Consider the following 27,624-nt stretch of genomic DNA (forward strand, 5'->3'; position numbering starts at 1 on the left):
CTTTCTTACAGTCTCTGGCATTACAGTAAACGTTCACCCAGGAAACATTAACAAGTCAGCATGAAATTTAATATATATATATATATGTATATATAGCATGGGACATGCAAGTGCAGTGCGTGTTTTTGTGCCTATGAAAAGGCGTTTTGCATTTGTCTGTAAAAAACAAACAAAAAGGGGTTGTGAGTATAAATTCAAGGAATTTATATTATGTACAGATATGTATTAACAGCAAAATTCTTCTCTGTGTATCTGCTCCACAAGTTCATAAAACAAAGAATGAGCTCAGTGTAATAACAGTAAGAGTCCATTTTCTAGAAGCAGCAATCTCAAAAAGCTGGAAAAAAAACATTGCAATTAAGTATATGAAGATTCAATGTGAGAGTGTAGCACAGTCAATCACAATAAGACTAGCTTATGTCCATGTTTATGCTTGCTATAAAAAGTAACTATCACATCTTAGGAGGGAAAAAAAAAACAAATGGACTATTGATTCTGTTTTGGAATGGCTTACTCCACTCAAAAATAGGTCCTCTTTGACTATATCTGCAACACTGCTATGAAGTAATTTATAGTTTTTGAAAAATGATGTAAGTGAGTTGTTGGTTAAACAATACCAGGAACATGGCGTAAACAATGTGCTGCTGACAGTGTTCTCATGGCAAATGTGTTCTTTGTTAAATCAGTTTTCATTTAATACACTGAGTCGTATGCATTTCAGACAGAAGAACAGTGCATAATACAATGCTACAGTCTAACAACAACAAATACATCTAATTCAGACATTGGCTTGTACTCTCCTATTTGTGGCAAATAATCAGATTTATGCAACTCAGTACTAGACAGGGTCGCTTGCTTGTGTCAAGGCAAATTAGAGAGATTTTACTATCTGTGGCCCTGGAGACCTGTTGTCCAAGGTCCTTGAAATTAAAGCTGCTGTTTTATTACCTCCTTTTAAATAACACCATTAGTAAGACACTTTCATGTAAAAGGCTACAGCAAGGACATTGCGTAATCCTGCTCTTTACTGGGAGTCACAGAGGCTTTGGTATTCATACCCCTGTGTTTTATCACCAATGAGGACAGTGTGGGCTTGTTTATCAGGCAGTTAAGGGCTTTATGCTAGCTCTACAGGCTGTTTTTAATGTGGCCCCAAAAATGTCATGTCCATGCTTTAAGTCTTTCAATATTTATGAGATACGTGTGCTTATTTGTGGTCTGTTCTGCTTTTTTAATCATTTGTGCCAAACTTACTTGATAATGCCACTACATTTTCTAGTGGGTCATTGGTTTTTGAAATAAAGACACACAGTAGAAGCACAATATGAATAGATTTAGTAATTAGTCCACAGAATCTTTAAAAAATTTCTGGTATAATGGCTTTCCTGTCTCCTTCCAGTTCCATTCCAGATGGGTGTGTGGGCGTTTTCTTTAGAGCAGAGCATTTGAGGCTTTATCCTCTTTACGCATGTACGTGATGACGAAGCCAATCATAGCAACCAGCATGGCGACGGAGAAGCTTTACTTCACCTCTCATCTGCTAATAAGCTAGCTGGTGTAAGGTTGCTACCTTCACGTAGCTGGGTTGTCAAAAAAGCATTAAAATGTTAAGAGTTGGAAAAACAGTATTGTTTTGGAGTTCCTTGACTCTACAGCAGCCGTTCTGGCATTATTCTGTGAAAAATGGGATACGCTGAGTGGAACAATATCATGGAATCGAGAACAGGTATTTGGTTTCTGTTAGCATTGGCTAGTTGGATGGCTAATTCATCGGCAGGGGGAAGCAAACTGTTTTTTTCTCTTAGACACAAAAAGATCAACTCATGTCTGCATGTGTATTCAGTATAAGCTCATCCAGTTATACAATGAACCGCCCCTTTCTCTCAGTATTTGTTGTAAAGGCGTAATGCTACTAAAGAGATTCACTACAGTAACGTAAGCTTGTAATACGCTTACGTGTGCAAATGTGAGTTTTGTTTTATCGGTCCATTAGGTTGTGGGCGATATCCGTTTCCCTTGGCCCTTTTTGTTTTACCGAAACAGTCATACTACATAAAAAAAAATATAAATGATCATCATTACAGAATAACAACACGAATTGTGTCTCGCTTTTTGAATTAGCCGCCATACTTTCACAAAACGTAATACAAAAGAGACATAGAAAGTTCCTTTGTGTGTGTCTTAAAATTGGTGCTATATCTGATCAATAAATACACATTTTATCATCAGAAAATATTTAACGTTATTCAAAGGTAAGTGTTTTCTCAAGAAGCTGGAAAATAATCTATTTCCCGCCCAGTTAGTGAATATATGTCTGTGTCTCATTGTAGGGAGTGTATCATCCAGACTTGGGTCCAGTCCTGGTGTGAGAAGACAGAATTCCAAAAGCAGCCGTAAGTATCACATACTGTTAATATACTGAAATATCAAAAGTACATGGTACAATGTTCTATAAATTCTGTGTTGGGTTTTTAGCTATCTGTCTCCGCTCCACCAACAAGTTGACCCAGTCCATCGTTAAAGATCACATGATTTCTCATTACAAAAAGGTTTACTCAGCTAAAGGTAGGCTCAAAGAAGAGGCTGTGCATTACAGTAAGTATACTAAATCGATTAAACATATGATTAATTATCTGGACCTCTCCTTGTTTCACAGCTGCCATTGATGCCTCAGTACCCAAAAGTTTGATACATAGTGTAAAATGTAAGTACAGAAGTACCAATTGTTAAATCTTTGCCTCCACTTATATCACTCTTTCCTGTTTGAATATGGGTAGTTTTTCAAAGGTTAAGACATATTTTATAGCACATCTCCAATATTTTTCCAGAGTAATTCTCTTTAAAATTGATTCTTTGCACCAGTATTTAGTAGCCCTGGATGATTTAAATCATCGTGCACTCAGAGAGCTTCAGTAATCGATAGTTCTCTGCTGTTACTCATCGCACTGGTGTACAGGCTGCAACTCAGCGCCTTCCTTTACTGGTGAAGGCCATAGTGCTCTGTTCCAATGACGTGCTACCCCAATGGCTCTCTTGACACTCATATACTGTACCTCATAATTAAGTTTAATGAGGCTTTGCCTTTCCTCATCGGCAACCTAAGTCATTTAAGGACACATTTTGTCACAGAATAGCCAATGGGTTAGGATTGTATCGAGAATCATTATAAACCGTGGTGTTAGATCTTAAGGTGGCCGTTTTCTTAAAAAAAATATGCCTGTTTAACGTTAAAACTGCTTTATCAATAGTTTCAATAGTTGTTTTCATGTTTTCATTGCCTATTCGCAGACAATGATCAGATCAGGCAGGAGCGTCTGAGAAAAGGTGGTCGTCCTCAGTCAGCTCACTCACTCTCACAGAGGACCAGCAGAGCTTCCTGCTCCTCAGCCCAGGTAAGAAATCAAGGATGTGTTACTCATATTGTCACTGTCTTATACAGCAACCTTGATGTTGTCTGATTAGAAAAGAGGACATGAGAGGCTTTTGGTCAAAACTCAAAGACTGTTCTTTTTAAATGTGCAATATCCGACTCACTGCGTGATTTCCTTTTAGAGTAGATTATCAGAACACTACGATGACACTCCCTACCTCTGCTCAAGAAGTTCCATGGACTCCAGCCCAAGGTTCAGCACTTCCTTTAATGCAAGGGACATAGTATATCCATCAAGTAAAAATAGCCTACTGAACCAGCACCATCACATTCGCCCAGAATCAGAGATGAAGTACCACAGTCCAGAGTCCACTTTAAACAGAAGACAGTCAGCGTGTTCACTGAGAGCTTCAGGAGATCACAGTTGCTACAAGGCTTTTAAGGACCCAGTTCAGAAGACGTATAGTGGGGACTTGCTCACGAAACACTCACAACACTTTACGCAAGATAAACCCTTCACCCCTAAGACTCTGAAGACGGATAAGAGTTCCTATCTGTCAAATTATCGCTACTATAGAGCACCGCGGAGAAAAACTACAGAGGACTGTACTGGGTCAAGATTGATGAGACAGGAGACATACCATGGAAGGTACTTTGCAGATGTCTTGTTTAATGAAACAGTAATTACATGTCTTTAAAACAGTGCATGTATCATTTGTAACAGTTGTTCAAAATTTTTGAAAATAACTTCTTGTTTTGCAGCACAAGAACCAAGGAAGACACACAGGAACTGTACGAGTCATCTCAGGTAATTTAAGGGATTCAGTTTTAATTTTAGGAAGAATGTAAATCAGTTGTAAATCCATCATTTTTCTGTTTGACCACATTGTCTCTGACTTCAGACCTGAAAATTAGTTTAGTGTATGTAGGATCATGTGTTGCACATGCCCAGTACTGCCTAAGTAATTGCCAGCTTTAACAAATAGAAGACATGTTCCTCATTTTACAATTCCTTTTGTTTGACAGGGATTCAATACAGAGCGAGAGTGGTCAGAAGATGACTTGAGTGGCACGTGTTTCTCAGCATCCGGGGATCGCAGCAGAGCAAACAAGAGTAGAGACCATGAATCTATCTACACCTCATCCAGGTAAAATGACTAAAATGAAGCACTTTTTAATTCATAGTATAAATGACGACAGTTTGGAATAATTTTGATCTCTTCTTTTAGGATCTCACCAGAAGGACGGAAATCTCCAGCTATAAAGACTATATCGAAAGAGTAAGTAAAAATCATATTAGATATGTACAAACAGGCTTGAAAATTTTTGTTCAGCAACTCTTTTTGTTTCTTTTTACAGAGAAGAAGAACTAATGTATCTAGAGTTCATTTCTGCTGTCACAGAGGATATCTTGACCAGGGTGCACATTTCTGACAGGTTTGTCTTGTTAAGATGCTGAAATATCAATACTAAATGTTTGCACATCTCAGAGTGAATTTTTAACTGGTAGCTCATGGTTGTAACTTTGTATCTGTGCTCTGATAGAGTCCTGGACCAGGTGATGAATCGACATATTGACATGAACAGACACTATCTTGATGAAGTGGGTATTAATTACAGCAGAGCTCAAATTGTGTTAAATTATAAAAAAGATTTTTCTTACAGTTTAAAAGTAAATGAAATGACTCAAACTGTAATTCTGCACCCTGATTGCATGTTTTGATTTTAGGGCAAAATGCGCCACCTTCTGGAAGTGCTGCGTCAAGAATTTGAAGCGCCAGCCAACATATCAGACTCCACTACAGAGCTTGAAAAAAGGGAAAATAACTTTTTTTCCTCTCTCCCACCACACCTGAAATCGGGGAGGGAAGAAGCTAAGACCAAAAATAGAAATAATCAGTTCTCTTTGGAGTCATTGATTAAAAATTGCCATTTGCAGGATTATAGTGATCCTTTATTGATGTATCCACCCTTGTGCTCTACTGGAAGGTCTGCTTCACCATCTCAATTTAATGACATCGATGGAGGAGATGACCACTTCAGAAAGGCTATTAGGTCTTCTTGGCTCAGTGCGCATATTCCAGATAATGCAGCGCTTGCACAAGAGGACTTGCATCAAAATCAAACAGACACAAGTGCAGTGGACATCAGCAATGACAGCCAAGAATGCACCTCTGTAAGCAGTGACAAGGCATATCAAGAGGACACAGCTGAGGTCAGTTACACCGGAGAATCGAAAGAGCTTGATGATTTGGCAAGAACTTTGTCGGAGTCACTTTGTGTGTCCAACAGTGCACAACACAACAATGAGACGACTACTGAGCAACAAAAAAACGCAGCTGCTTCTTTCAGTGATGATGAGTTTTGAATTTTCCTGCATTCAGGGACTTTTTTGACTTTTCTTGTTGGTGGGGGTGTATTTTTACAGAAAGAAAATATTGTAATTTTCTGAGAGAGTACAGTTTTGTTGATGCAATTTTACGCTCATGTTTCCTACTACTAACCCAATGTTGTAGTTTTAATATTTTTTTGTTTTTAAAAAAGCACAATGTAGATTCACAAATGCAAAAAAAAATTTTGGAAGTGCTTTGTCTTTTCAGGGATGTTGTAAAGTCAGATTCTTGAGCCATAGTTGAAGGTCTTGAGGGTTAAGCTCTAGACATTGTGAAATCTGCCTGATGATGATTTATATGGTAAGCAAACTTACACAAAAACAGCACTGCATTGATGTCAGACTGGCAGAAATGCTTTTTTGGATTAGTTTGGGTAAATTGCAGTGTGTCTGGTTTATTATAGATTAGTAATCTGTAGATCAGATTAAAAATACATCACCTCACCAGAAAGTGTCTTTTACAGCTGCAATAAACGTTTTATTCCTCTGCTTCTTGTATGTCTAATGATTAAAAACAGCATCAGAAGTACTTAAACTATTCATTCTTGAAGGTCGTAACTTTATCTCTCTTATAAACAATTACAAATAATAGAAAGTTCACTATTGCACATTGCACCATACTCTGGATTTGCAATCACAGCTGTGTGCTGGTGTGTAAAAGGTAAACAGGCCGGTCAGTGACCAGCAGCTCCAGGCAGCTGTTCCATTTCTGGCATTTTCATCGCTCGGCATTCCAGCTGCCTGATGTCATAGGTCCCGAAAACCTCCATGTATCCCTCCGCCACAGAGGCACTACATTTTATTTCAAAAAGGCTGCTCAATACATTTTTGCAAACTACATTTTTTTTTACCAAGTAATTGGACCGAACGTGTACAATCTGATATTACGTTGTGGTGATGTTGTTGTTTTTTTTTACGGGAGGACTGTTTCAAAAGTTAGGGAACTGCGGATGTAGACACTTGTTGCTCCTCCAATCCCAGGAAGCGAAACATGCTCGGTACTTGAGTGAACTGTCGTATCAAGAGGCATGGGGTGCAACGTTAGTTTGGATCCAAAAACAAACCACAGTCAAGTTAGCTGTCTTCATTCCCGACAAATATCTTTACATTAGATATACTTTAAGCTTGATGGCAGGACTCATCTGGAGCGAAACGTAGCTGGACTACTACATTGCATATGGTGGCTAACGGTAACGTTAACGTCTTTGCCCAAAATATTTACCGGCGACGTCAGCTTCCCAAGGGTGTCGTCTATTTACTGGAACATAAGTTAGCTAGCTAGCTTTGAAGCTAATTTTAAGCCAGCTGAAGTTAGCATATAGCATTTAATGAGTATATTTGCAAACTTTTCAGATAGTTTCTCACTTGTTCATGTTATTGTAAAAACATGGCTACTACTATTTTCCAGACCGCACAACTTAATTAAAGCATTATGTGACGTTTGTAACTCATAATGAATGAATTGTATGTTGACGTTGATAGCAGCAGGGATTTTGCAGTGTCGGTCCTTTGGTGACACTTCGCATTACATTGAAATAGGTCACACTTTGACTGTGTTTGGATCAGACTATTGACCGGCGAGAGATTAAACTAGCTACAAGCTCGAAAAATGGCCACTGGGTTATACTAAAAAACAACGTTGAATAGATCTGATTGACACTCTATAAAGCAGTAAGTTTTCAGGTATAGATTTTCAACTTAACATTATAACGCCCCATATGTTTTTTGTGTTGTAGGACTGGTATTGAATGCAACAGAGATGTTACACCGTAATCAAAGAGTGAAAGAGGATCCACTGTTTTGCATGTACCTTGGCTTTTTCTGTGTGTTATAGTATTTTGCACCATGTTTGAAAGACCCTGTCTCTCTTTTTCAGATCTACCCTTTGATGATGGACCTTATCATTATGATTATTCACACGGTTTCTGAGAGGGCAGCAAGGTGGATTGCATCTCTGGATTAAGTGAAGACCTCCCTCCTGAAGACGTGTGAACCATGCCCCTGCCATTTGGCTTTAAACTCAAAAGAACTCGAAGGTATACTGTTTCAAGCAAGAGCTGTCTTGTCACTCGGATACAGCTGCTCAATGGAGAGTTTGTTGAGTTTACGCTCTCAGTGGAGAGCACCGGACAGGAATGTTTGGAGGCAGTTGCTCAGAGACTCGAGTTAAGAGAGGTATGTATCACTTAATACAAGTGTTGATTTCTATTAGACCCACTTTGTTAGTAAGAAAATGTTTTTGTTAAGTGTCCCATGGCTTACATTTAAGAACCACAACAATAAAACACTACATTAATGAAAACATATGTGTTAAAGGCTCATAGGGGAGGTTAACAGACATTTAAAGTGTTTTTTGGGCTCTTTCATTCAAATAGGAGTACTATCTCTTACATAGCATAACCAGTACAGTCAAGAAAAGAGCCTGTGAGTCAGGATTGAATACTGCACTGTAGTGTCATGTCTGTATTTGGTCACTATGGTCACACAATGACACCACCTGTTAATCATCAGCTGAAAGATGTATGCCTGTAAGCTGTCATACAGAATTACACCTCAATCAACAGTGGAGACTGCTGAATGTGCAGAGTTTCTGGCAGAGGAACTTACGCTCATGACAGCATCTGTTATTCTGCTGTGTGTTACACTACAGGTTTATTTGTCGTTTGTCTGCTTAGCAGACAGTACAGGTGCAAGTTACAGGCCTCCACCCTCATTATGGGTTTTTTTAGTGTGCAGCAAGCAATACAGTTCAGTTTGTTTTTCATGTCAGCAGGTGAGTTACATAACAGTTATCTATGTCCTGGATGTCAGAAAAGTAATATAGCAGATTACACAGCAACACTTCTTATTGCATGGTTTTCCCACACATGTCAACATTCCTGTGTTTAACGAGGGGATATTGTATTAAGGTGGTACCCCTGTTATGGCTTGATTCACAGCTCAAATTATTTCAGATTCTTCTTGCACTAGTGTTTTAGGAAACCCTTATTTCAGACTCTGTCTGAAATGCTTTGTCTTAGCTGCTGTCTATTTAGGGCTCCCACTCCACAAACTCCCTTCCCTCTGATTGGCCTGCCCTCTGAAGGCAGACCTTAGTGTTTGAGGCCCGCCCTTCCAATTTGTCACGAGCCAGTTATGGGATCCTCATGTGATGACTTCATCATTTCAGTATATCTCATGAAGATCTCTTTCTGTTTTTGAAAAAGACCAATTTGTGCAACTGAAAGATAGATTCAGTGTAATATATTTTTGTAATATATGGAAGGGCATCATGCCCCTTCTTTAAAATATATTTAATTCTTTTTGACAAAAAAAGCACTGATCTTTGGCCAGTGTTGATACCTGTGTCATAAGGAGTGATGTTTTAAAAAATCAATTGGGTTTTTTGCTTGGAGTCCCAGCTACACAAATAATGATTGCTCTTTTTTTTCAAATAAAATGGAATACAATAAAAATAGGATTATGCAGGGTTAAAATCAACCCACACCCAGGGCAAATTGCAGGCGTGTTCCATTGTACATTTCAGAGATCTGTTCACCACATACCAGTCAGAGAACTGTACCAAAATATTCATGCTATATAATAAATATAAAATATAATATATAATATAATTAATTACTTTGTTCAGTTATTACTCTGTATTTGTGTAGCTGCAGCTTCTTTCCCCTGCTGCTCAGCTTTCTGCCCGCTGGAGCATCATGAGTTTGGGCTGATATACACATACACACACAAAACCATTTGCAACTGTTTACAACACAGGACATCAGCTGACGCCCCCTCCACACACAAAAAACAGGTGATCAGAATCAAGACTTTTTGAACAACAAGCTTTATTTTCTGTGACTCCAAAGAGACTGGGCATGTTTCTTGAGAGGTGACGTTATCCACACTCTCCGCTCTGTTCAGCTCCTCATGCTCCTCATGGACACACACACTCTAATTGCTGTACTGAAACTAGTATCTCAATAGCCCTTTTGTGGGAAATGAGTGAGCAAACATCAGCTATGTTAGATGCATAGCATGTAGTTTTACACCGTCTTCAGTCACAGCCTTGTGTGTCTTCTTGTCTCCTCTTTGCCTCAGATAACATACTTCAGCTTGTGGTACTTCAACAAGCAGAACCAGCAGAGGTGGATCGACTTAGAGAAGCCGCTAAAAAAGCAGCTGGACAAGTATGGGCTGGAGCCCACCGTTTACTTTGGAGTCGTGTTTTACATACCCACTGTCACCCAACTGCAACAGGAGATCACAAGGTGAGGTTCCAACAGTGACTTGAGGGGTCTTACCGGATGGTATCTGATTCTGCGATGAGAGAGTAAATGAGTGCAAAACAATGTCAGGTTTTAAGTTAACCTTTTTTTTTCTACAGATATCAGTATTACCTGCAGCTCAAGAAGGATGTTTTGGAGGGCAGGATCTCGTGCTCACTCGAACAAGCTATACGTTTAGCGAGCCTGGCAGTGCAAGGTAACACATGTGAAAGACAGAGACTGGTCTCTTCAGAAAGTACCGCCAAAGTTCCACAATTTGTTGTAAATCAGATTCTGTTTTTCTCCCTTAGCAGCCCTCGATGGGCTCTATTAAACCTAAACCAGAACATGTATTTGGTCACAGCTGCCTGTGTGTGTTAGTATATAAATGTGAACTCCCCTTGTTTAAGCATGTCCTCAAGTTCTTGCCCAGCCAGAAGAATCTCAAACACTGCTGGCGAAGTTATATCAGGCACTGCAACTTACCAGCCTGGGTGTTGGCATAGCAGAGCTGCTGAGATCACTTACTGCTGCAGCCATGTTCCTATGACTGACCAGCATGCAGTGTGAACTCTGCAGAATCACACCCTGAGATATGCTCTGGTGCCTCTAAGAGTAGAAGTTGTCATGCAGATTTGGTAAATAAAGCTGTTTGGTTCCTAATTTGCATCTCTGGCGTGATATTTAGGACTGAAGGGCAGTTGAAGCTGATGCCAGGGATACCCGACATTGTTGTGAGTGTTGCCAGCTAAAAGCTAAAGCTGGAGGTCTTCTACGTTGTCAGACGCTGAAGCAATCCTCTTTGATAACGAACCGTCCCCATCTCTCCTAAAATAAAATAGTCCAGCCAGCATACAATTTCTCTTTCCAAGTGGGTACTACACAGGCCAGGAATTCATGGATGACTATTTTGCCTTGTACTTAATGCAGTCAGAGGTATGTCATTGAGCAATATTGTGCAAGGTATGCCATTTGAAGTCATGTCCTTTTTCTTGTCTACAGCTGAATTTGGAGACCTCAACAGATATGATTCTCAGGAGTTTCTTCAGAAGTTTGTCTTGTTCCCAATCGTAAGCATCGTATCATCAACAAATGAAATGGGAAAATCTGCATGTTCATGTTGTTCTTGTTACATGTGTATCATACCTGACACTTTTTCTTCCAGGACTGGATCCAGGATGAGCGGGTGCTGGAGGAGGCCACTCAGAAAGTGGCTCTTCTTTATCAGTCCTTCAGGTGAGTGGTTGTTTTAAACATCCTACAACAGCATTTTTTTAGTATTGCACCTTCAAATACACTCTCATTTTGTTTTTGTTTTTTTTTTTGTTTTTTTTTTTTCGTTTTTTTTTGCAATCTACTTTTTTTCAGCAGTGTAATCTGGATTTACTTGGAAACTGACAGAGATCAAATTTAAGCAATTTTTTGTTGCTAAACGCTTGAGCGGGCTAATTTAGCTGGCCCAAAATATTCAGTAAAGAAAGCTGTCTCTTTAAACTACATCCAATACTGTGCTTATTTTGACAGCTATTTTAGATTTAGTCTTAGTATTTCAATGAATATACCTGCGAGTTTTAGTCACATTTGATTCTTCTTTAACCTTAACAGTCTTAGACTGGGTTTAGCTGACAACTAAAACAATTTTTTTGTCTAGTTTTAGTTAGTGTACATTTTACATTTACTCTTAGTCAAAACTTTTTCTCTTCCAAATCATTCATCTAGCAGTTGATTGGTCAGTATAGGACTCTACCAAAGGCTTTAATCCGCAGCATTTCTTTCTCTTCATATTATTTTTTGTGTAATAATGTAGCCTGGACTCACCTTCCATGTAAAGTAGCTGATAAACTGGAGTAAGAGAAGATTATATAAGTTGTGTTCAAGAGGAATGATCTGTACTCCAGTCAAAGTACAAAGAGAAAACTATTTTTGTTGACACTTTGGCTCTATTTTTAATCCCTAGTTTTAAAAAAGTTTAGCTAAGTGTGTCCAACAGATCACCAAATGCCTGTTACCGTAATGCATTGCTTGTATTCTGACAGTCTAGCATGCACCTTTTCATCGCGTTAGGGATGCTGTCAAACATTTTATCATCAGTGAATTATTTTGGCTCGTCATCATCGCGTCTTTGTTATGGAGAAATGGGTCGTTGATGAACATCTATTGTCATAAATTTTCTTCATGAAACCAATGTTAATCTCCCACTTTACTGAAGTGAACCCATCATTATGAATCTCATCATGAAATGGCTGTTTTGACCAACATTCGTTGACACATTGCAATTTCAATGGTGCTTCTTTCTATTTCTTTTCCTAGTTCAACAAGTATGTTACTCTGCTTTGGGTGTTTGTTAATTGTTTCGGGGGTTTCTTTTCCAGGGGGTTATCAGCCCCCGAGGCGGAGATGTTGTACATGCAGGAGGTGGAGAAAATGGAAGGCTATGGGCAGGAGAGCTATCAAGCCAAGGTAGGCTTTCTTAGTCCAGCATTTGACCTCAAACACCAGGAGTGTTGAGGAAGCCTCTCACAAGAACTGAAACTAATGAGAAAGAAAAGGTCTTAATCCTTTATGTGAAGCCCTGTTCCTTATGTCTGTCTTCTCTCCTGGTCTCCCAGGATAGCACAGGCACAGATGTTACCCTGGGATCCTGCCTTGAAGGCATCTTTGTTAAGCATAAAAATGGCAGGCCCCTCCTTCTATTCAGGTAAGCCTGGGGGAAAAAATTAACATTTTTTGGTTAAACTGCTGAAAAAGATCTACATCTTTGTATTAATATAAAACTTTGAATAAGAGCTTTGTGACTCTGAGCTGTAATTAAATCTGATGACTCTGTGGCTGAGGTATTCTTCAGTGAGGTTGTCCCCTGTAATATTCTTCTCAGACCTGTAGACATGAATGTGTCACAGGAGGAAATGAGTCAGGTAGACTGTTGTTTCTAAAGAGAACTGTGGGACCATTATTTACTTCTCTAATGTCCTTAAACTCTGCTGAACTCTATCTCCATCCCACCACAAGGGCCCACAAGAGTCTGGTTTTTATTACGTGTTGTTCAGTGCCGCAGTCTATTAAAAAAAGGATTTGTGACTGCCATGACATCATGTGTTTTTTCTTCCCCTTCTCTTTGTGCCACCGCCTTTAAATTGGCCGTGTAGGTGGAATGAAATTAACAACATGAGTCACAACAGGTCTTTCTTTGCCCTGGAGCTCACCAACAGAGAGGAGAGTGTTCAGTTCCAGACCGTAAGTCTCTTGCACCTCATCCTCTCTCCTGGGACATTTCACTCACTTATTGGATTTAGGAAAATTGGAAATTGCCTTCATTGTTGAGTGCTCCATCAGCTAGTCTTAACAATGCACTTATGTTTAAGGGGATGGAGCTGTATGTGTGGAATGTAAAGTTCCTTACAATCAGCTGAAACTCAGTGGAATTACCATCCTGATTGTCTTTCCATCTCCATCTAATAGCTTTGTTTTCCTCTCCCTATGTGCAGGAAGACATGGAAACCTCCAAATATATGTGCCGGATGTGTCTGGCCAGACTCAAGTTTTATAAGATCAACAAAAGTAGCCTGTGAGTGTTTCCTCGTTTGTTTTTTTTACAAGTCTAGCCTAGTTCCTGTGTTTTTGTTCCTTGCTGCCTCATGCATGCTTCTCCTCTTTGGTAAAGTCATCTCACTTCCATCCTCCTCTCCTCCTCTCTCTTCAGAGAGGAGTGTGACCCCCTGCCTTCTGAGGTCTCCCAGAAGTCCCTTCTCTTTCTATCTTTTCCTCGCTTTCCAATGCTCTCTCGTCCCTCTCTGCCTTCTAATAAGGGGTGAGCAACAGTGTCGGCTACCACCCACATTATGCCTGTAAAGCAGATGCAAGTGCCAATCCCTTCCTGCCACAGAGAAACAGACTGTCTGTCATGAAATACGCCTTTGGTGGTGTGATTCCTCCCCAAAAGTACACTGAACTCTTATATTAGGTTCAAAATGGTTTAAATGAACCACATAGAAAGAGCTGAGGGTTGGTATGAAATAAACTGATTCTAAGGCTTCTTTTTCTTCTTTTGAACTTATGGGTTATTTGAAATCCTTCATACAATCCCATTCTCAGCATCTGTCACTGTTCTGCAATTCATTTAGGGTGTATTCACACCTGTGGCTCATTTGCTTTGATCCAATTCAGGGGCAAAAATGATACAATTGTAGTGGTTGTCACTTGGTTTGTTTGTGTTTGCAAGGCAAAAGTCTCTTATGGTCCAAAGTTGTAAACAAAAGCCACGTGCAATCGATTTTTTTCTGTCATTGGTCAGAAATCATACCTGGAAGGAAGGCTGCTCACTGTTTTCGAACAACTGCCCCAAACAATCCAAGTGTGAATACACCCTCAGTGTTTTTGTTTTCTTGTCAACCGTCATGGTGCTTGTTGACTTCTGACTGAAACGTGTCCATAAATCAAATAGTAGGACTTCATTCCTTCCCTTTATGATTGAATACCTCCAGATCCAGGTCCTGTCATCATCTAGGAGAGTCTCAATACAATATTTTTACATCTCAGCATGACCATGTTCTTCACAAGTTCCATTTGTGAAGACACATTTTAAAAGAGAATTTTGTGCAAGTAGAAAAAAATAATGATATTTCAGATAATTAAATGCTGTTAACTTTGTGTCATGTCTTCTTATTTTTGACTTAAATTTATTTTCTCCCTCCAGCCAAAGCCAGCAGGTTGTCAACCCAGTCAGACGGAGATCTTCAACTCGAATATCTCTGGTAATGACATTTCCGACTTGTGTTGAGGAGAGCAGTGTGTTTAGACTTCTGGCTTCTGATTCTCTGCTCTGAGTCATAAGGACTGTTACTAAATCTCTTTATTTTTTTGATGTACAGCCAAAGCCACAGGGCTACATGATACCACCTCCACAGATGCACTACAATGGCCATTTTACAGAGCCGTACACTTCATCACAAGGTAAGCATTATAAAAAGCACGCAGTGATACAGCCTTCAGGGGAGAAAACCTTTATGAAAACTGAAAAACTCTAAATGCAAGGCATTGGCATGTGGACAATGCAAACAAATTTCTTTTCTAGTGAGAAAAAAAGCCTGAGGAGCTTTTTTAAGTAGTTTAAAGCATTCCTCTAGGTGTTGGAAGTTGTGTGGATAGATTGGTTACTGAATGACTTGTCTTATGTTTTCAGCTGTCAGGATAATCATTTTGATAAATGTTTGGCCAGGAGCATGAAAACCAGCTCACAGAACATAAAAAAACATCTTTCTTATGTTTGTTTGTGTTGTGGACATACAAACCATCAGCAATTTGGTCAAAATGTATATTCATGATTCTCAGTTGCTGTCACGGATACTTGGGGCGTACATTCTGCTAAGTTGTGTTAATATCGAAAGAAAATAGTCACTGTTTTTTGAGTTAAGAAATTTCTGGATTTTTATAAACGGAACAAATAACCATGAAATTGTCCAGAAACTTCCTGAAATGTTCATCTGGGTAAAGAATGTGTGCAGTAACAAAGCAAAAATTTCAAACTGTGTGAACCTCATGTCAATTTTGCTCTCTTCCAGATAACCTGTATATGAACAATCACAACGGTTATTACTACCACTCCCAGACCAGCCTGGACTGCCCCCCTCTGGAATATGGCAGCGGAGGGCGTTTACGTAACGGCAGTGTTTACAGCGCTCACAGCACCAGTTCTCTAACCAACCCCCAGCACTACCTACAGCCCTCCCCCATGTCCTCCAACCCATCCATCACCAGCGATATCACCAGACCAGACTACATCCCCTCACACCGCCACAGCGCTCTGATCCCTCCTTCCTACCGCGCCACGCCTGATTATGAGACCGTGATGCGTCAGAAGACCAGAGGAGGGATGGTTCTGTCTCAGGAGCACCGGCAGAGCCACTCAATGAGAAACCTGAATATAGGGAACTCCTACGCATACAGCAGACCAGATCCTCTGGTTTACAGCCAACCAGAGATCAGAGGGGAGCACGGTGGAGCTGCTCCACATCACCACTACCCCTTCCATCTGGGCTCCAGCTTCCACAGCCCCTCTCCATACCCTTACCCCATCGAGAGGAGGCCTGTGGTGGGCGCTGTGAGCGTCCCTGAGCTCACTAATGTCCAGTTACAGCAGGCTCAGGAGTATCCTGCTCCAAACATCATGAGAACACAAGTGTACCGACCACCACCACCCTACCCATACGCCCACCCTCGGCCTGCTAACAGCACACCAGACCTGTCACGCCACCTGTACGTCAGCAGCAGCAACCCAGACCTGATCATCACCAGAAGAGTGCATCACTCAGTCCAGACTTTCCAGGAGGACAGCCTTCCTGTCGCTCACTCTTTACAAGAAGTGTCAGAACCCCTCTTCAGTGGACCTCCACACAGACATCCATACCACGCTCAGAAGCGCAACTCCATTGAGATTGCAGGATTAGCTCAGAGTCTTGAGGGGATGAGGGTCAAAGAGAGGACTGTGTCATCCTCCACGGCTGAACCTGCCACGCCTCCTCCTGTCTTGCGCAGTGGTCCCTCTCAGAGCTCTCAACTCAACATGTTACTGGAACGTGCCAAGGCAACAGAAGACAGGGGAGGCATTAAGGAGGACGTACAGTACGGACACAAGAAGTCCCTATCAGACGCCACAATGCTGATTCACAGCAGCGGTGAAGAAGAGGAGTTTGAGGAGGATGGAGGGCGCCACACTCCACTGTCTCAGGATGCAGTAGCAGCAACTCTCCATGAGCAGGTGTCACAACCACATCGCAGCCTGACGTCTCTCTCCTCTCTGCAGCAACAGACTCCCACTGAACCGCCTCCTGCGTACCCCATTGGCTCTTCTCTGGACCCCGCCATAACCAGCTCTCTGTCCTACAAGGTTCCCCCCCTGATTCAAGAGGATGAGCCTCTTTATCTGTTGTCAGATCCAAGGCAGCCCAGGATTATGCCCTCTGTGTCTGAGGGAGACCTGAGCGGGCAGGGCAAGCAGAAGACGAAGAAAGAGTTCAAGAAGAGGCCTGTGTCCGATGTGCCTGCTGGGAAGAAAACAGTGGAGGGTCTGCCCCCTCCGGTGAGCTGAGAGACTCTGCAACGTCATTCCAGCGTCATAGATGTTTGTAGAATAGAATACAACAGTCATTCCTTTTTGAAGGGCCAAATTAATCACACAGTGTGGTGACAAATGAGCTGACGTAAAGCTTTGATCAGGCGTGTAGTAGTTTTGATTTAGTTCTGTTACTGCTTAGAAAACCAAAAGGCAAAAATATTCTGAAGCATCTTGCCTTGTTTTTCAAAAATTGCAAGATGCTGACACCTCTCTTTGTTTTGAACTTCAAATGTTTGGCTTCACATCAAAATCACATGAGCATGACGTGCAGCACAGACAGTCCCACTCTGACACATGTTGAAAAAATGCAGTCAAGGATATTTAAAAAACCAGACAGGTGACATTCTTTCTGGGAACACCCAGCAAGGCTGCGCAGTCCCTCCCCCTTTTCCGTGTGCCTGCACCCTCTCTGTAGGGCTTGTACTCAATCCAGGCTCACTGTTTCTTACCTGTTGCCACTCTTTTGTCACACCAGGGCATGAGGAAAGGAGCCAGGTCAGAGGTAAAGAAGATGGGCCCTCTGAAGGTGGCCCACCTCAACGGGCTCTCGGTGTCCAGGCAGCCGATGTATGACGAGATCAAGGATGAGCCTGAACGCGCCTCTAATGACGAGAGGGTAGGGCTCGTGAGAGCTTTAAAATTTGTTTGCTCTTTGAACAATGGGTTTGTAAAACCACTTTGAATGTCCAAATAGGCAGAGTGGCATTTGTCACACGTTTGGTTTTGTATGGTAAAAATGTTGCCTGGATCACGAGAGAAAACTTTTTCCCAGAAGCTGCCAGTTGATGAGTAAATGAAAGTGACAGTCAGAATATTAACAGACAAAACCAACCCGTCCACTCCATCACTGTTAATTCTCGTGGTGTGTTCAGTGAAGGTAAGTTCCAGACAAACCCCTTCATTAGCTGTAAACCCATCAAGTTGTCAATGTCAGCTAAGACGCAGGTTCTCACAGTACATATTTAAAGAAAACATGTCAGAGTGTTGACTTTAAGACTGTTTGCAGTCTCCTGTATTTGTTGTGCACAACTTCTCTTCTTAGCATGCACAAATTCTTAAAAACAACTGGATTGCTGTTTTTGCATTTGTTTCGAGGAGAACATTTCACCTGTGGTAACAGCCTGCATTCACCACAGTTTACAGTAAACTTTGTCTTCATGATGCAGGAGCCATGCAAAATATTCCAGTCGAGATGACAGTAAAGTAAAAACAAGCTGCTGCTGAGTCTGCACTACGTGACAATGTTTTTTCTACTCTCTGTATATATTATAATTCCATCACTCGTTTTTGTTTTTGATCCTTTTCCAAGTGAAATTCTAATCTTTTTAGAATGTAAGTGATTCATCAGCTAGGTTGGGTGAGATGGCAGATTTCAGTGTTTTCAAATTCAGCCAGATGAACCTTTTTGCTAATTGAGTCACAACACTCCATAGTAGCTGATTTTTACCCCATTAAAAACCCAAACTGGATCATCACAGGATGGGTTTTCAGTTTAGCTGATGTTATATCTTAGAACTGCAGTCTGATACAGATTCAAAAAGTTAGATCCAGAATGGATGACAAAAGGTTGATAAACGTCTGTTCAGCTCAGTTTTGAGCTCTTCTGTGTTTATCGACTCTAGTAGTTCTGTACATTTTTCCAATCCAGAGCTAAACTATCGTAAAGGAAGGTTTCTACAGCAGTTCAGCAGTTTGGAGGTATTTCACGCCTGCTTCACCAACAACTCTGACAGCAACTGGAAATATGTGCAGTTCAATTCCCCACTTATCCCCTGCTGTGGTTTACAGTCAACTTGTAATTCCTGTTATTGGAGATCAACGCACAGTACACATTTATAATCCAAACAGAGAAACCTTGAGTTGCATCCTCGTAGTAAAAAGAATGTGAAACTAATACTGGCGTCCTCAATCAATACAGGTAGAGGCCAATACCAAAGCCCAGGTATCAGTTTTGGTACAGTCTGACATTTTTCACTAAGTTAGACACGTGCAGTGTTCCTTTATTTTCCTTGTAGCTGATGAAACGTGGAGGAAGTCTTGCCAATAAACACGCCTTGTTTACAGTGCATTTCCTCGAGAGGGCATTGATGAAATAATGTATCTGAAAGTGATGTAATCCAACATGTTTCCTTATTTGAGACCAAAAGAGGAAATACAGCTAGAATCTACTTTTTATGCACTCAGTACATATTCACACAGATCATAATTTGACTTAATGTCAACATGCTACTAGCTTACAAAAGTTTGTGTTGCAGTGATGGTAATGATGATGGTTTCTTTGCTTCTGTGTCTCAGTGTAAAGTTCTGGAGCAGCACATGGAGCGAGGAGAGCTGCTAAAAGAGTACGAGAGTATCCCAAAGCGTCGTCCATCGGGTGAATGCATCATCGCCCAGCAGCCAGAGAGCGCAGACAAGAACCGCTTCCAAGACGTCATGCCATATGACAACACTCGAGTGGAGCTGGTTCCCACTAAAGAGAACAACACGGGATACATCAACGCATCACACGTCAAAGTAAGTCTGACGATGATGGAGACAGTATTATGTGTAGTTTTGATTTTCTTCGTAACGATCATGTTTCCTCAGATAACAGTGAGTGGACAGGAGTGGAGCTACATCGCCACCCAGGGTCCCATGTCTAACACCTGTCAGGACTTCTGGCAGATGGTGTGGGAGCAAGGTGTCTCTATCATCGCCATGGTAACAGCTGAGGAGGTGTGCTTTTTCAAACTCTATTTTAAGCTCTCCTTTTTTTTTATTACTTGTCATCACCTCAAGCACTCACCTGTTTGTTTGACGTCTGCTTCCTCCAGGAGAGTGGTCGGGAAAAAAGCTTCAGGTATTGGCCTCGCCTCGGCTCACGACACAACACGGTGACATACGGCCGCTTTAAGATCACAACTCGATTTCGTACGGAGTCGGGCTGCTACGCCACCACAGGGCTGAAGATCAAACACCTCCTGACGGGGCAGGAGAGGACGGTGTGGCACCTGCAGTACACAGACTGGCCTGACCACGGCTGTCCTGAGGACTTCAAAGGCTTCCTCAGTGAGTGGGAACAGCATCTGATTATCCTTTCATGGTCATCAACCTTATTAATCAGGTCAAACCTAGAGGACTGAAAAGTTTGATTTTCTTGTGTAGCTAACTGATTTACTCTTCTGTTCCAGCTTACCTCGAAGAGATCCAGTCCGTAAGGAGACACACCAACAGCATCAGTGACCCAAAGAACACAAACCTACCTGTGCTTGTGCACTGCAGTGCTGGAGTGGGGCGGACTGGGGTGGTCATCCTGTCTGAGATCATGATCGCTTGTCTGGAGCACAATGAGGTAACTTTCTTTTTCAAAAAACAGGACCTTTCACTGTTTGTAAAGATCGACTACCTGCTCCACACCACCTCCAAGTGTTCAAAAGTGAAGCCAAATAAGCAGCCAAAACAAAACTTCTTATATTGCATTCACAACAACCATAAATACTCATTTCACATAAACACAAAAACAGTTTGTGTTTACTCACTTAATTCACACAAATAGTTCACTGCATTTGGGAGTGAGTAGAATGTTAAACATGCTTCAAACTAGAAAGTAATTTCTGAAGAAATTAAGCTATGAATATAGAGGGCTAAAGCAGCGTGCTCTACACTTCTGAATGCGCCTGTCAAGAATGATGGATAAAAGGAAGTGAATGAACAAATCAATGGGATGGTTGAATGTAAAAACTGAAAAATTAATTGGATGCATTAATGTAAATGATTAAATGAAATGAAAGAAAAATCTTCATTGAAAACAATAAGTTGACTGATGCAAAATGGGAGAGTGACTTTAAAAAAAACTGTTAAAGTGTGATGCTTTGCATCCTCTGTCTGTTTGGTTGGTTATACATACCTGTCAGCTGAGACCCATCTGAAGCCAGATGTTGCCATGGTGATCATAGTTTACCAACTGCCATCAGGATGTTGATTTCTAATGAAATTATGGTCCAAAACTGCTGCGTTTGTGTCCAAACAATCAGTGATATAAGAAAAAAAGATTGGGCCATCAACATCCCAAGACTTTGAAGAGCTTATCAATGTCAATTTATTGTCTGTAGACCAAGAAATGTGGCCAGGACAGCAAGACAAAAAGAGTGATCCTTTGCTGGTCTCTGAAAAAGTCCCTCAAAATTTAACATGGGATTCGACCAAGGGAGTTGCTTGGTTTTGCCTGACAGTTGACTTCTGTAGGTCTCTGTTTTGATACTTAATTTGAGTTTTTGGGGTGAAATTTGTTGCTGTGGTGGCAGTTCTTCCACAGAGTGTCCAGGTTATGTCTCCCGGCCTGCCCACTCTGAAGTTCAAATGCCTCATTGAGCGCTTCCTTCCAATACACACCAACACTAAATGTCTTATAGGGCCTAAAAACTCAATGACCTTTGAAGGGTCACTGTGAAGAAACTGTGAATGCTTTGGCAAATTTAAAAAAACACCAAAGAAAGCCAAAAGACAGCTGAATGTTTTGAAGGTTGAATGAAATTTCTGATTGAATGCATGCCTGAATGAGAAGGGTTTCAATGAGGCTGAATAATGTCCTGAAAATGTGATTTTTTTTAAGATCCCGTGCTCATTCAATTGGGACCAAAATTGTGAAAAATGTGAAATATCTGGGGGTTCTGGTGACACAGGCGTGAAAGGTCACAGTACAGTAGTTGTGCTTTCACTTTTTGACAAGCTGTCTCGTTGTCCACTTTTTTCTGCCTTCTCTGAAAACAATCTGTGATGCACAAAACCTGTTTCCAGAATTTTCACCTCACACCTCTCCCTTTCAGGCGCTGGATGTGCCAAAGTTCCTGCTCAAGCTGCGCGCTCAGAGGATGATGATGGTACAGACCTTGTCGCAGTACACCTTCATCTACAGGGTCCTCATCGAATACCTCCGTAACTCACGGCTCATTTGAGTGCAAGTGTTTGTTCGGATGGAGTGTCCTGCCGGTCCAAACCAAACTGCACTGCGTCGATGCAGCTTTGTAAACCATATGGGTCAGTTTTTGAAGGTGTTCAAGAAGAAAAAAACAGGCTGAAGGAATGATTCATGGGTATTTAAGAATAATACCACAAGATGGAAAACTTCTCTTCCTCCAAACAGTATTAAATATATTATTTTTACATATATTATTGCTTGATAAAAGCTAGCACTTTGACTGTACTTTGCTGTACATAACAAACCAATGTTAAGCTGCATTAAAAACATCATTTATTCTAGGTTAGTATCAGAAACAGTTGTTTTTAATTGACAATGGTCACTTTTTAAGTATTGTTTTTGAATGCTGTTCGGGAAGGGTTGGTTCAGATTTACATGAAGGAGATTTCTATGAGAATGAAGAAAGTAGAAGTTGTTGCATGAGGTTTGATTGCTGAGAGCTCAGGAGGGTGAAGGCATGGAGGAGTTTGATTAAGAATACAGAGATTCATGTGGCACGGGTATCCTTCATACAACCAAGCTAAAACTTGCCTTGTTTAGAGCTGGTTGATCTGTCATAAAAACACTGGATTGATGAAATAGTACAAGTTCTAGAAAATTAAGGATATGATTGACTGAGAGGGGGTTAAAACTGGAAGTCATGTAATTCCTTTTTTTCACTTTGTTAAAACATAAACAAAGGGCTGTATTTTAGAGGAGGTAGTATGATTTAAAATCAAGACCAAGTGCCTAAATATTTGCATTGTGAAGCTGAAAGGGCTGTGTATTTTTGTGTCATATGAAGGACATTTTCACTCATTTATTACTCGTTTGATTGCAGTGATTTGTGTTTTATTAAAGCCAATCAAAATATCTGACACCAATCCCTGCAGAAAGCACCAGGATTGCAAAGATCATGAAGATCAGTAGAATGGATTTAGGTGTGTAAAGGTGTGACAGTTATTTTTATTTTGTACAAGGACGTGGTAAAGGGGCAGTTTAACAGTATTCACACTGGCGATGTGACACATGGCCTCCTGACGAGAACTGAACGCCTGCACAATCACGTACGCTCTGCACACCGTATTGAAAAGTTTACATGAAGTAACATATCTTTATTGTCAAAGCACCAACTTTATTTATAATTTGGCCAAAGTGAAGTGACTGTTGCTCCCTCATTCGTCTTACCCTGAAGTTACTATTCGTTTCAGACACACGGGCCAGAGTTAACTGGAGAAAAATACATCTCGACTGATGTTATTTTTACTGGATCCTTTTCCAGGCCTGTACGAATTTGCCTCAGTATTTGTTTTTGGGTTTTGAGATACATAATGAGTCTTATTTTGGAGAATGAAAAGAGTGACTTTTGTGGCTCAGTGTTTTGTCCATGTACAGGTATGTTCATAATGTACACAGTGTAAAGTTCTGCTTTTATTAATATTGTACAAACTCTGTATAAAATGTATCTATTGAACAAAGAAACGTTTGCCTTTGGAAAAAAAAAGTGTAGAACTCTTCTCAGCCAAGAATAAATCATTGGAAATAAATTGTCTTGTTTTTCCGGTGAATTCTGGATCAGCTTTTTTATTTTTTTTGTCAGACCACTGCGCCACCTTGTGGTTGCAAGAAGCTACAGGCTCTGAGAGTGAGACAGATGAGAGAATATTAGATGCTGAGCTCCATTACAGTCAAATTTCTTTGCAAAAATGTATGAAAGAAAGTGAAAGTTGTGCTCAATGACAAGGAAAATACTTTCAGCTGACAGGGAGCACAGAAGGTTTTCCCAGGAGAAGATTCTTTGTCCTTTATTTTTATTCACAATTTTTTTAGATAAAAAGGCAAAAACTCATTTCATGTTTTAATAGCATCACTTTAAACTCAACAATCAATGATTCCTTCAGTGTCTTGTTTTTACAATTAAAAAAATCTGTCAGGTTCAGTCCCTGACAAGTAGTCTGGAAACTTTTTTAGCAACAGTAAAAATTGTCATTGAAAAGTGATCATTCCGACACTTTCATATCAAAGTTAAGGAAATGATCACAACACCATATGAGTGATTTGCTGAAGTGTTCCTGAAGTCTTAGGGGAACCACACAAAAAACTTTTAGATCTTCACAAATTTTAAAATCTCAGACACGTTTTTCAACGTTTAAAGCAATGATTTCACAGGTAAGCTCTCAATGAAGCTTGTGAGGTCAAACGTGACATCATTTTGTCATACAGCATCAAACAGGAGGAAAAAAATCTTCTGTTTCAATATTCCCCTCAGCTCTGGTTAGTTATGTGAATGATTTCCGATCACTTTATCACTCAAGTGATCGATCACTGAAGCCCTAAATCTGACTTAGAATTGACTAGTGTGAGAACATGCTTTTTTTAGTTTTAATTTTTTTTCTCTTTTTTCTGCATTGAAATGTGAAAGACATAAATTACTACCAAAAAGAACATAACTACATCTCCAGATATTAAAAATCACAGGTAAGAATGTTAAAAAGCAAATTCTAAGACTAATAATAGTCTAAAAAAGAAAAGGAGTTGGGAACTTTTTCTTCATAGTTACATGAATCAGGGATTCTGTCTTTTTAGAAAAACAAGAAGAGTTCATGTGAAACAGCACACCAAAAGGTCCAATCACAAGAGCTTTTCAGACAAAAATTAATACTGGTACCGTCCTCTCTTTCCTCCATGTCCTCCATAGTTACTATGTCCACCATGTCCACCATGGCCTCCTTGGTTCCATCCACCTCCTCTCCAACCTCCTCCTCCTCCACCCCCTCCCCATCCTCCTCCTCCTCCTCTTCCACCGCCTCGGCCTCCCCAGCCTCCACCTCCACCTTCTTGTCTTTTTTGCCAGGGTGGCATCTCTGGAGGTGGGGCTTGTATCTCTGACGGACGTCCTCCTCGGTCTGGGACTCTCCCCATCAGGATCTATAGATTACAAACAGGGGTTGAGATGAATGGCTGTGCAGGAGAAAAGCACAACCTTTTTTAAAAAAAAAAGAAAAAAAAAGAAGTGAATTGAAGGAAAGGAAACACATCTGCTTCACCTTGTTGACGGCACAGGTTGTGTTCTCCCTGCTGGAGCCGCTGCTGGTCTTGACTACGTTGCAGAGGTCTTCTCTGGCAGCCAGCAGCTCGGCCATGTCCACGCTCGACTGTGGCCTCAGAGAGTGTCTCTTTGGTTGGTAGGCCCTGGCCATGCTGTCCACCTTTACCTGAAAACACCACAGCCACACACACGGTTTAAGAAGAGAATACACAGCGCAGATCAGAATGTACAGTTTTCTTTTTCTGCACCGTTTTCCAACTAAGTAAGAATCTGTTGAATCAGGAAAAGTCATAAAGTTGGGATATTTTTTGAATGTTTCAAAAACAGAGTTCAGAGTTAGAAAATGAAATGTCCCATTCTTCCCTGATAAAGGATTTCAAATAAAATTGCTCCCGTTTATTTTGTTCAGCATTAAGTGTCTTTTCAGTGTGTAAACTTCCCATACCACAGATACTTCTGCACCCCAGTACCATCAGATGCTAGCTTTTTAAATGAGAGCAGAGAACAGGTAAGGTGGTCCCATCTACTCTTTGGTGCATGTGACAGCCATGATTTCCAAAAAGAATGTCATCATTGCTATCCAGGATTAGGTAATCTGTCTCAGTTTCATTTCAAAGCAACATTGGATTGGATCATCCTGATAGGGATACACTGTTTTCTAGATTACCAAGGAGTTCTTTTTGACATTAAATAAATTTCTTTGTGTTTTGTTGCCATAACCAAACTTGTTTGTAACATCTTACTGGTACTGAATTTAAAATGAGACAATAAGTTACTTAAATTCATCATTTAATGTCTTGTCTTTTCGCCATTCCCAAATGAATATACGGCTGAAAATATCTTCAAACCACCAGTATCTTCCCTTGTTAATAATTGCAGTAAAACATAAGAAATGTACTTTGTGCAAGCAAAGATCACTTTGTTTTTTCAACACTGTCTCTGGCAGAAGTTAGACTTGTTCATAACATGGAAAAACAGTTTGATGTGTGATATTAATACAAATGTACCTTGGCTCTGTCTGACCATCCAAAAGACTGAACTGTAACATCCAATCGTTTGATCAGCATCCTGCGCCGACACTCGTACTCTGAACACAAGACTGTGTTGATGCTTCGCAGTTTCTCCTGCAGAGAAAAAAAGGCCATTTGTCAGATTGCACAGAAACTGTAGCTCCATGTATTTGTATACATGTTAAGATACTTACCCACTGTTCACTGGACAATGGTTTCTTTAACACTGGGTTCCCGATGGAGCCATTTGGAAGATCTCGGACCAGTTGATTGACCTACAATGACACACAAAGTTACACAACCTCCACAAGATTCAAATGTGATTTAAAAGTTTAAAATAGTCGTACTTTGTCTTGGACGTCAGTGAAGACCCCTGCAGCGTCCTGTCCTCTGGGCTCTGACAGCTCCAGTGTTTCACAGATTGAAAGGAGTTCTTGACACTCTGGACTCTCTTCTTGATGTTTATCGGAGTCTCTTCTACTCCTCAAAATCTGAGCAGCCTGGAGCTCAGAGCTTAGGAACACTACAAAAAAAATGAATAAATGAGTAACTGACTGATCCTGCAGAAATAAAACTAGAGATAGAAAGGAGCATGACAGATTACATACAAAGAAATTTGAGGTGATCTTTAGAATTTCGAACACCGCCCTTGAGAATCCCTGATACCACAGCTTCATAAGGACAGTGAAGCTCCTTCAGCAAACCACTTATCTCCACCTGAAGACTGTCCATGTCATCTAGAGGAAGGATCAGGAGACACAAAGGATGAATATGAAGGAGGATGCTTTTGTTTTCAAGCTGCGATACCAGGTGTGGTTGGATGTGGCTCACCTGGACCTGAAGTAATAGTTTCCTCCAGATCACACAGAGGCTTCAACCTGGACACCAGCCACCTGCAGAGGTCCACATACTCAGGAGAGAACAGGCCCTCATCAGATGCTCTGAGCAGCTCCTTCTCCTCCAGCAGAGGGCCGCCGTAGCTGGAAACGTTGTGGAGAGGGAAGAGTTAAATCCGCGTCAACACACAAACACACACACACAAGATGACCCTTTTCTCTGAGCTGCTGTACTTCTACTTGCTGCAGTCACTTCACTTTGATTACTAACAGAAAAAATAACGGATGTGATGACAGCTTTCATCAGAAGAAGTCATCTCTACAGCTACCAAGCACTTCATCATGCTAACAGCACGTTAGCTTACCCGAGCTGCTCCAACGTGTCCAGAATGTCACCCTCCATTTTTCCCACCGTGGTTTTTTTTACAAGTCTCCGTCTAATTAAGACATGTCGACACAAACCGGCTCATGTTAGCAGCAATAATTCCTCGACTTCCATTCATTTCTGCGGTTCTTTCACGTAGCACGCCTCCTTAGCGGCACGCTTACGTACATGAGTCGGTGGGAAACGTACGGTGATCAGTCTAAGGTTCCGCGTCTGCGTATTCGAGCAAAAATAATCAGTGGGAGTTTTACAAGGAAGACTTTAATTACGGATATCTAAAATGTT

General features: G+C 40.8%; 3 protein-coding genes across 4 annotated transcripts; 2 read left to right on the forward strand and 1 right to left on the reverse strand.

The window, feature by feature from the left end:
• The first annotated feature begins 1,487 nt into the window (after positions 1-1,487).
• Positions 1,488-6,204, forward strand: spata7 (spermatogenesis associated 7). The gene is made up of 12 exons (XM_074692244.1): positions 1,488-1,726; positions 2,331-2,393; positions 2,476-2,565; positions 2,657-2,704; positions 3,289-3,392; positions 3,553-4,019; positions 4,133-4,178; positions 4,397-4,518; positions 4,600-4,650; positions 4,730-4,807; positions 4,916-4,973; positions 5,100-6,204. Exons 1-12 carry the CDS (start codon positions 1,684-1,686, stop codon positions 5,736-5,738), a joined length of 1,809 nt encoding a protein of 602 aa, XP_074548345.1. The 5' UTR covers positions 1,488-1,683; the 3' UTR covers positions 5,739-6,204.
• A 533-nt stretch (positions 6,205-6,737) lies between these two features.
• ptpn21 (protein tyrosine phosphatase non-receptor type 21) lies at positions 6,738-23,576 on the forward strand. 2 transcript variants are annotated; one of them, XM_074692241.1, is made up of 20 exons: positions 6,738-6,952; positions 7,639-7,937; positions 9,846-10,015; positions 10,132-10,229; positions 11,015-11,082; positions 11,178-11,248; positions 12,385-12,472; positions 12,622-12,710; positions 13,159-13,246; positions 13,498-13,577; positions 13,713-13,820; positions 14,706-14,763; positions 14,881-14,962; positions 15,571-17,087; positions 17,599-17,739; positions 19,419-19,637; positions 19,710-19,838; positions 19,937-20,171; positions 20,294-20,454; positions 21,929-23,576. In XM_074692241.1, the coding sequence occupies exons 2-20, from the start codon at positions 7,758-7,760 to the stop codon at positions 22,055-22,057; spliced, it is 3,711 nt and encodes a 1,236-aa protein (XP_074548342.1). In that variant the 5' UTR covers positions 6,738-6,952; positions 7,639-7,757; the 3' UTR covers positions 22,058-23,576. The 2 variants fall into 2 exon arrangements, with proteins under 2 accessions (XP_074548342.1, XP_074548343.1); XM_074692242.1 differs by lacking the exon at positions 13,713-13,820.
• An 8-nt stretch (positions 23,577-23,584) lies between these two features.
• fam98b (family with sequence similarity 98 member B) lies at positions 23,585-27,550 on the reverse strand. Its single transcript, XM_074692255.1, has 8 exons — positions 27,320-27,550; positions 26,950-27,098; positions 26,727-26,855; positions 26,466-26,641; positions 26,313-26,393; positions 26,116-26,232; positions 25,107-25,274; positions 23,585-24,987 (listed from the first exon to the last, which is right to left on the reverse strand). Exons 1-8 carry the CDS (start codon positions 27,355-27,357, stop codon positions 24,715-24,717), a joined length of 1,131 nt encoding a protein of 376 aa, XP_074548356.1. The 5' UTR covers positions 27,358-27,550; the 3' UTR covers positions 23,585-24,714.
• Between the last annotated feature and the right edge of the window lie 74 nt (positions 27,551-27,624).

Source organism: Halichoeres trimaculatus, unplaced genomic scaffold (genome assembly GCF_033239565.1).
Source record: "Halichoeres trimaculatus isolate MK-OKI-2021-1 unplaced genomic scaffold, fHalTri1.1 fHalTri1_scaffold_17, whole genome shotgun sequence".
NCBI lineage: Eukaryota > Metazoa > Chordata > Actinopteri > Labriformes > Labridae > Halichoeres > Halichoeres trimaculatus.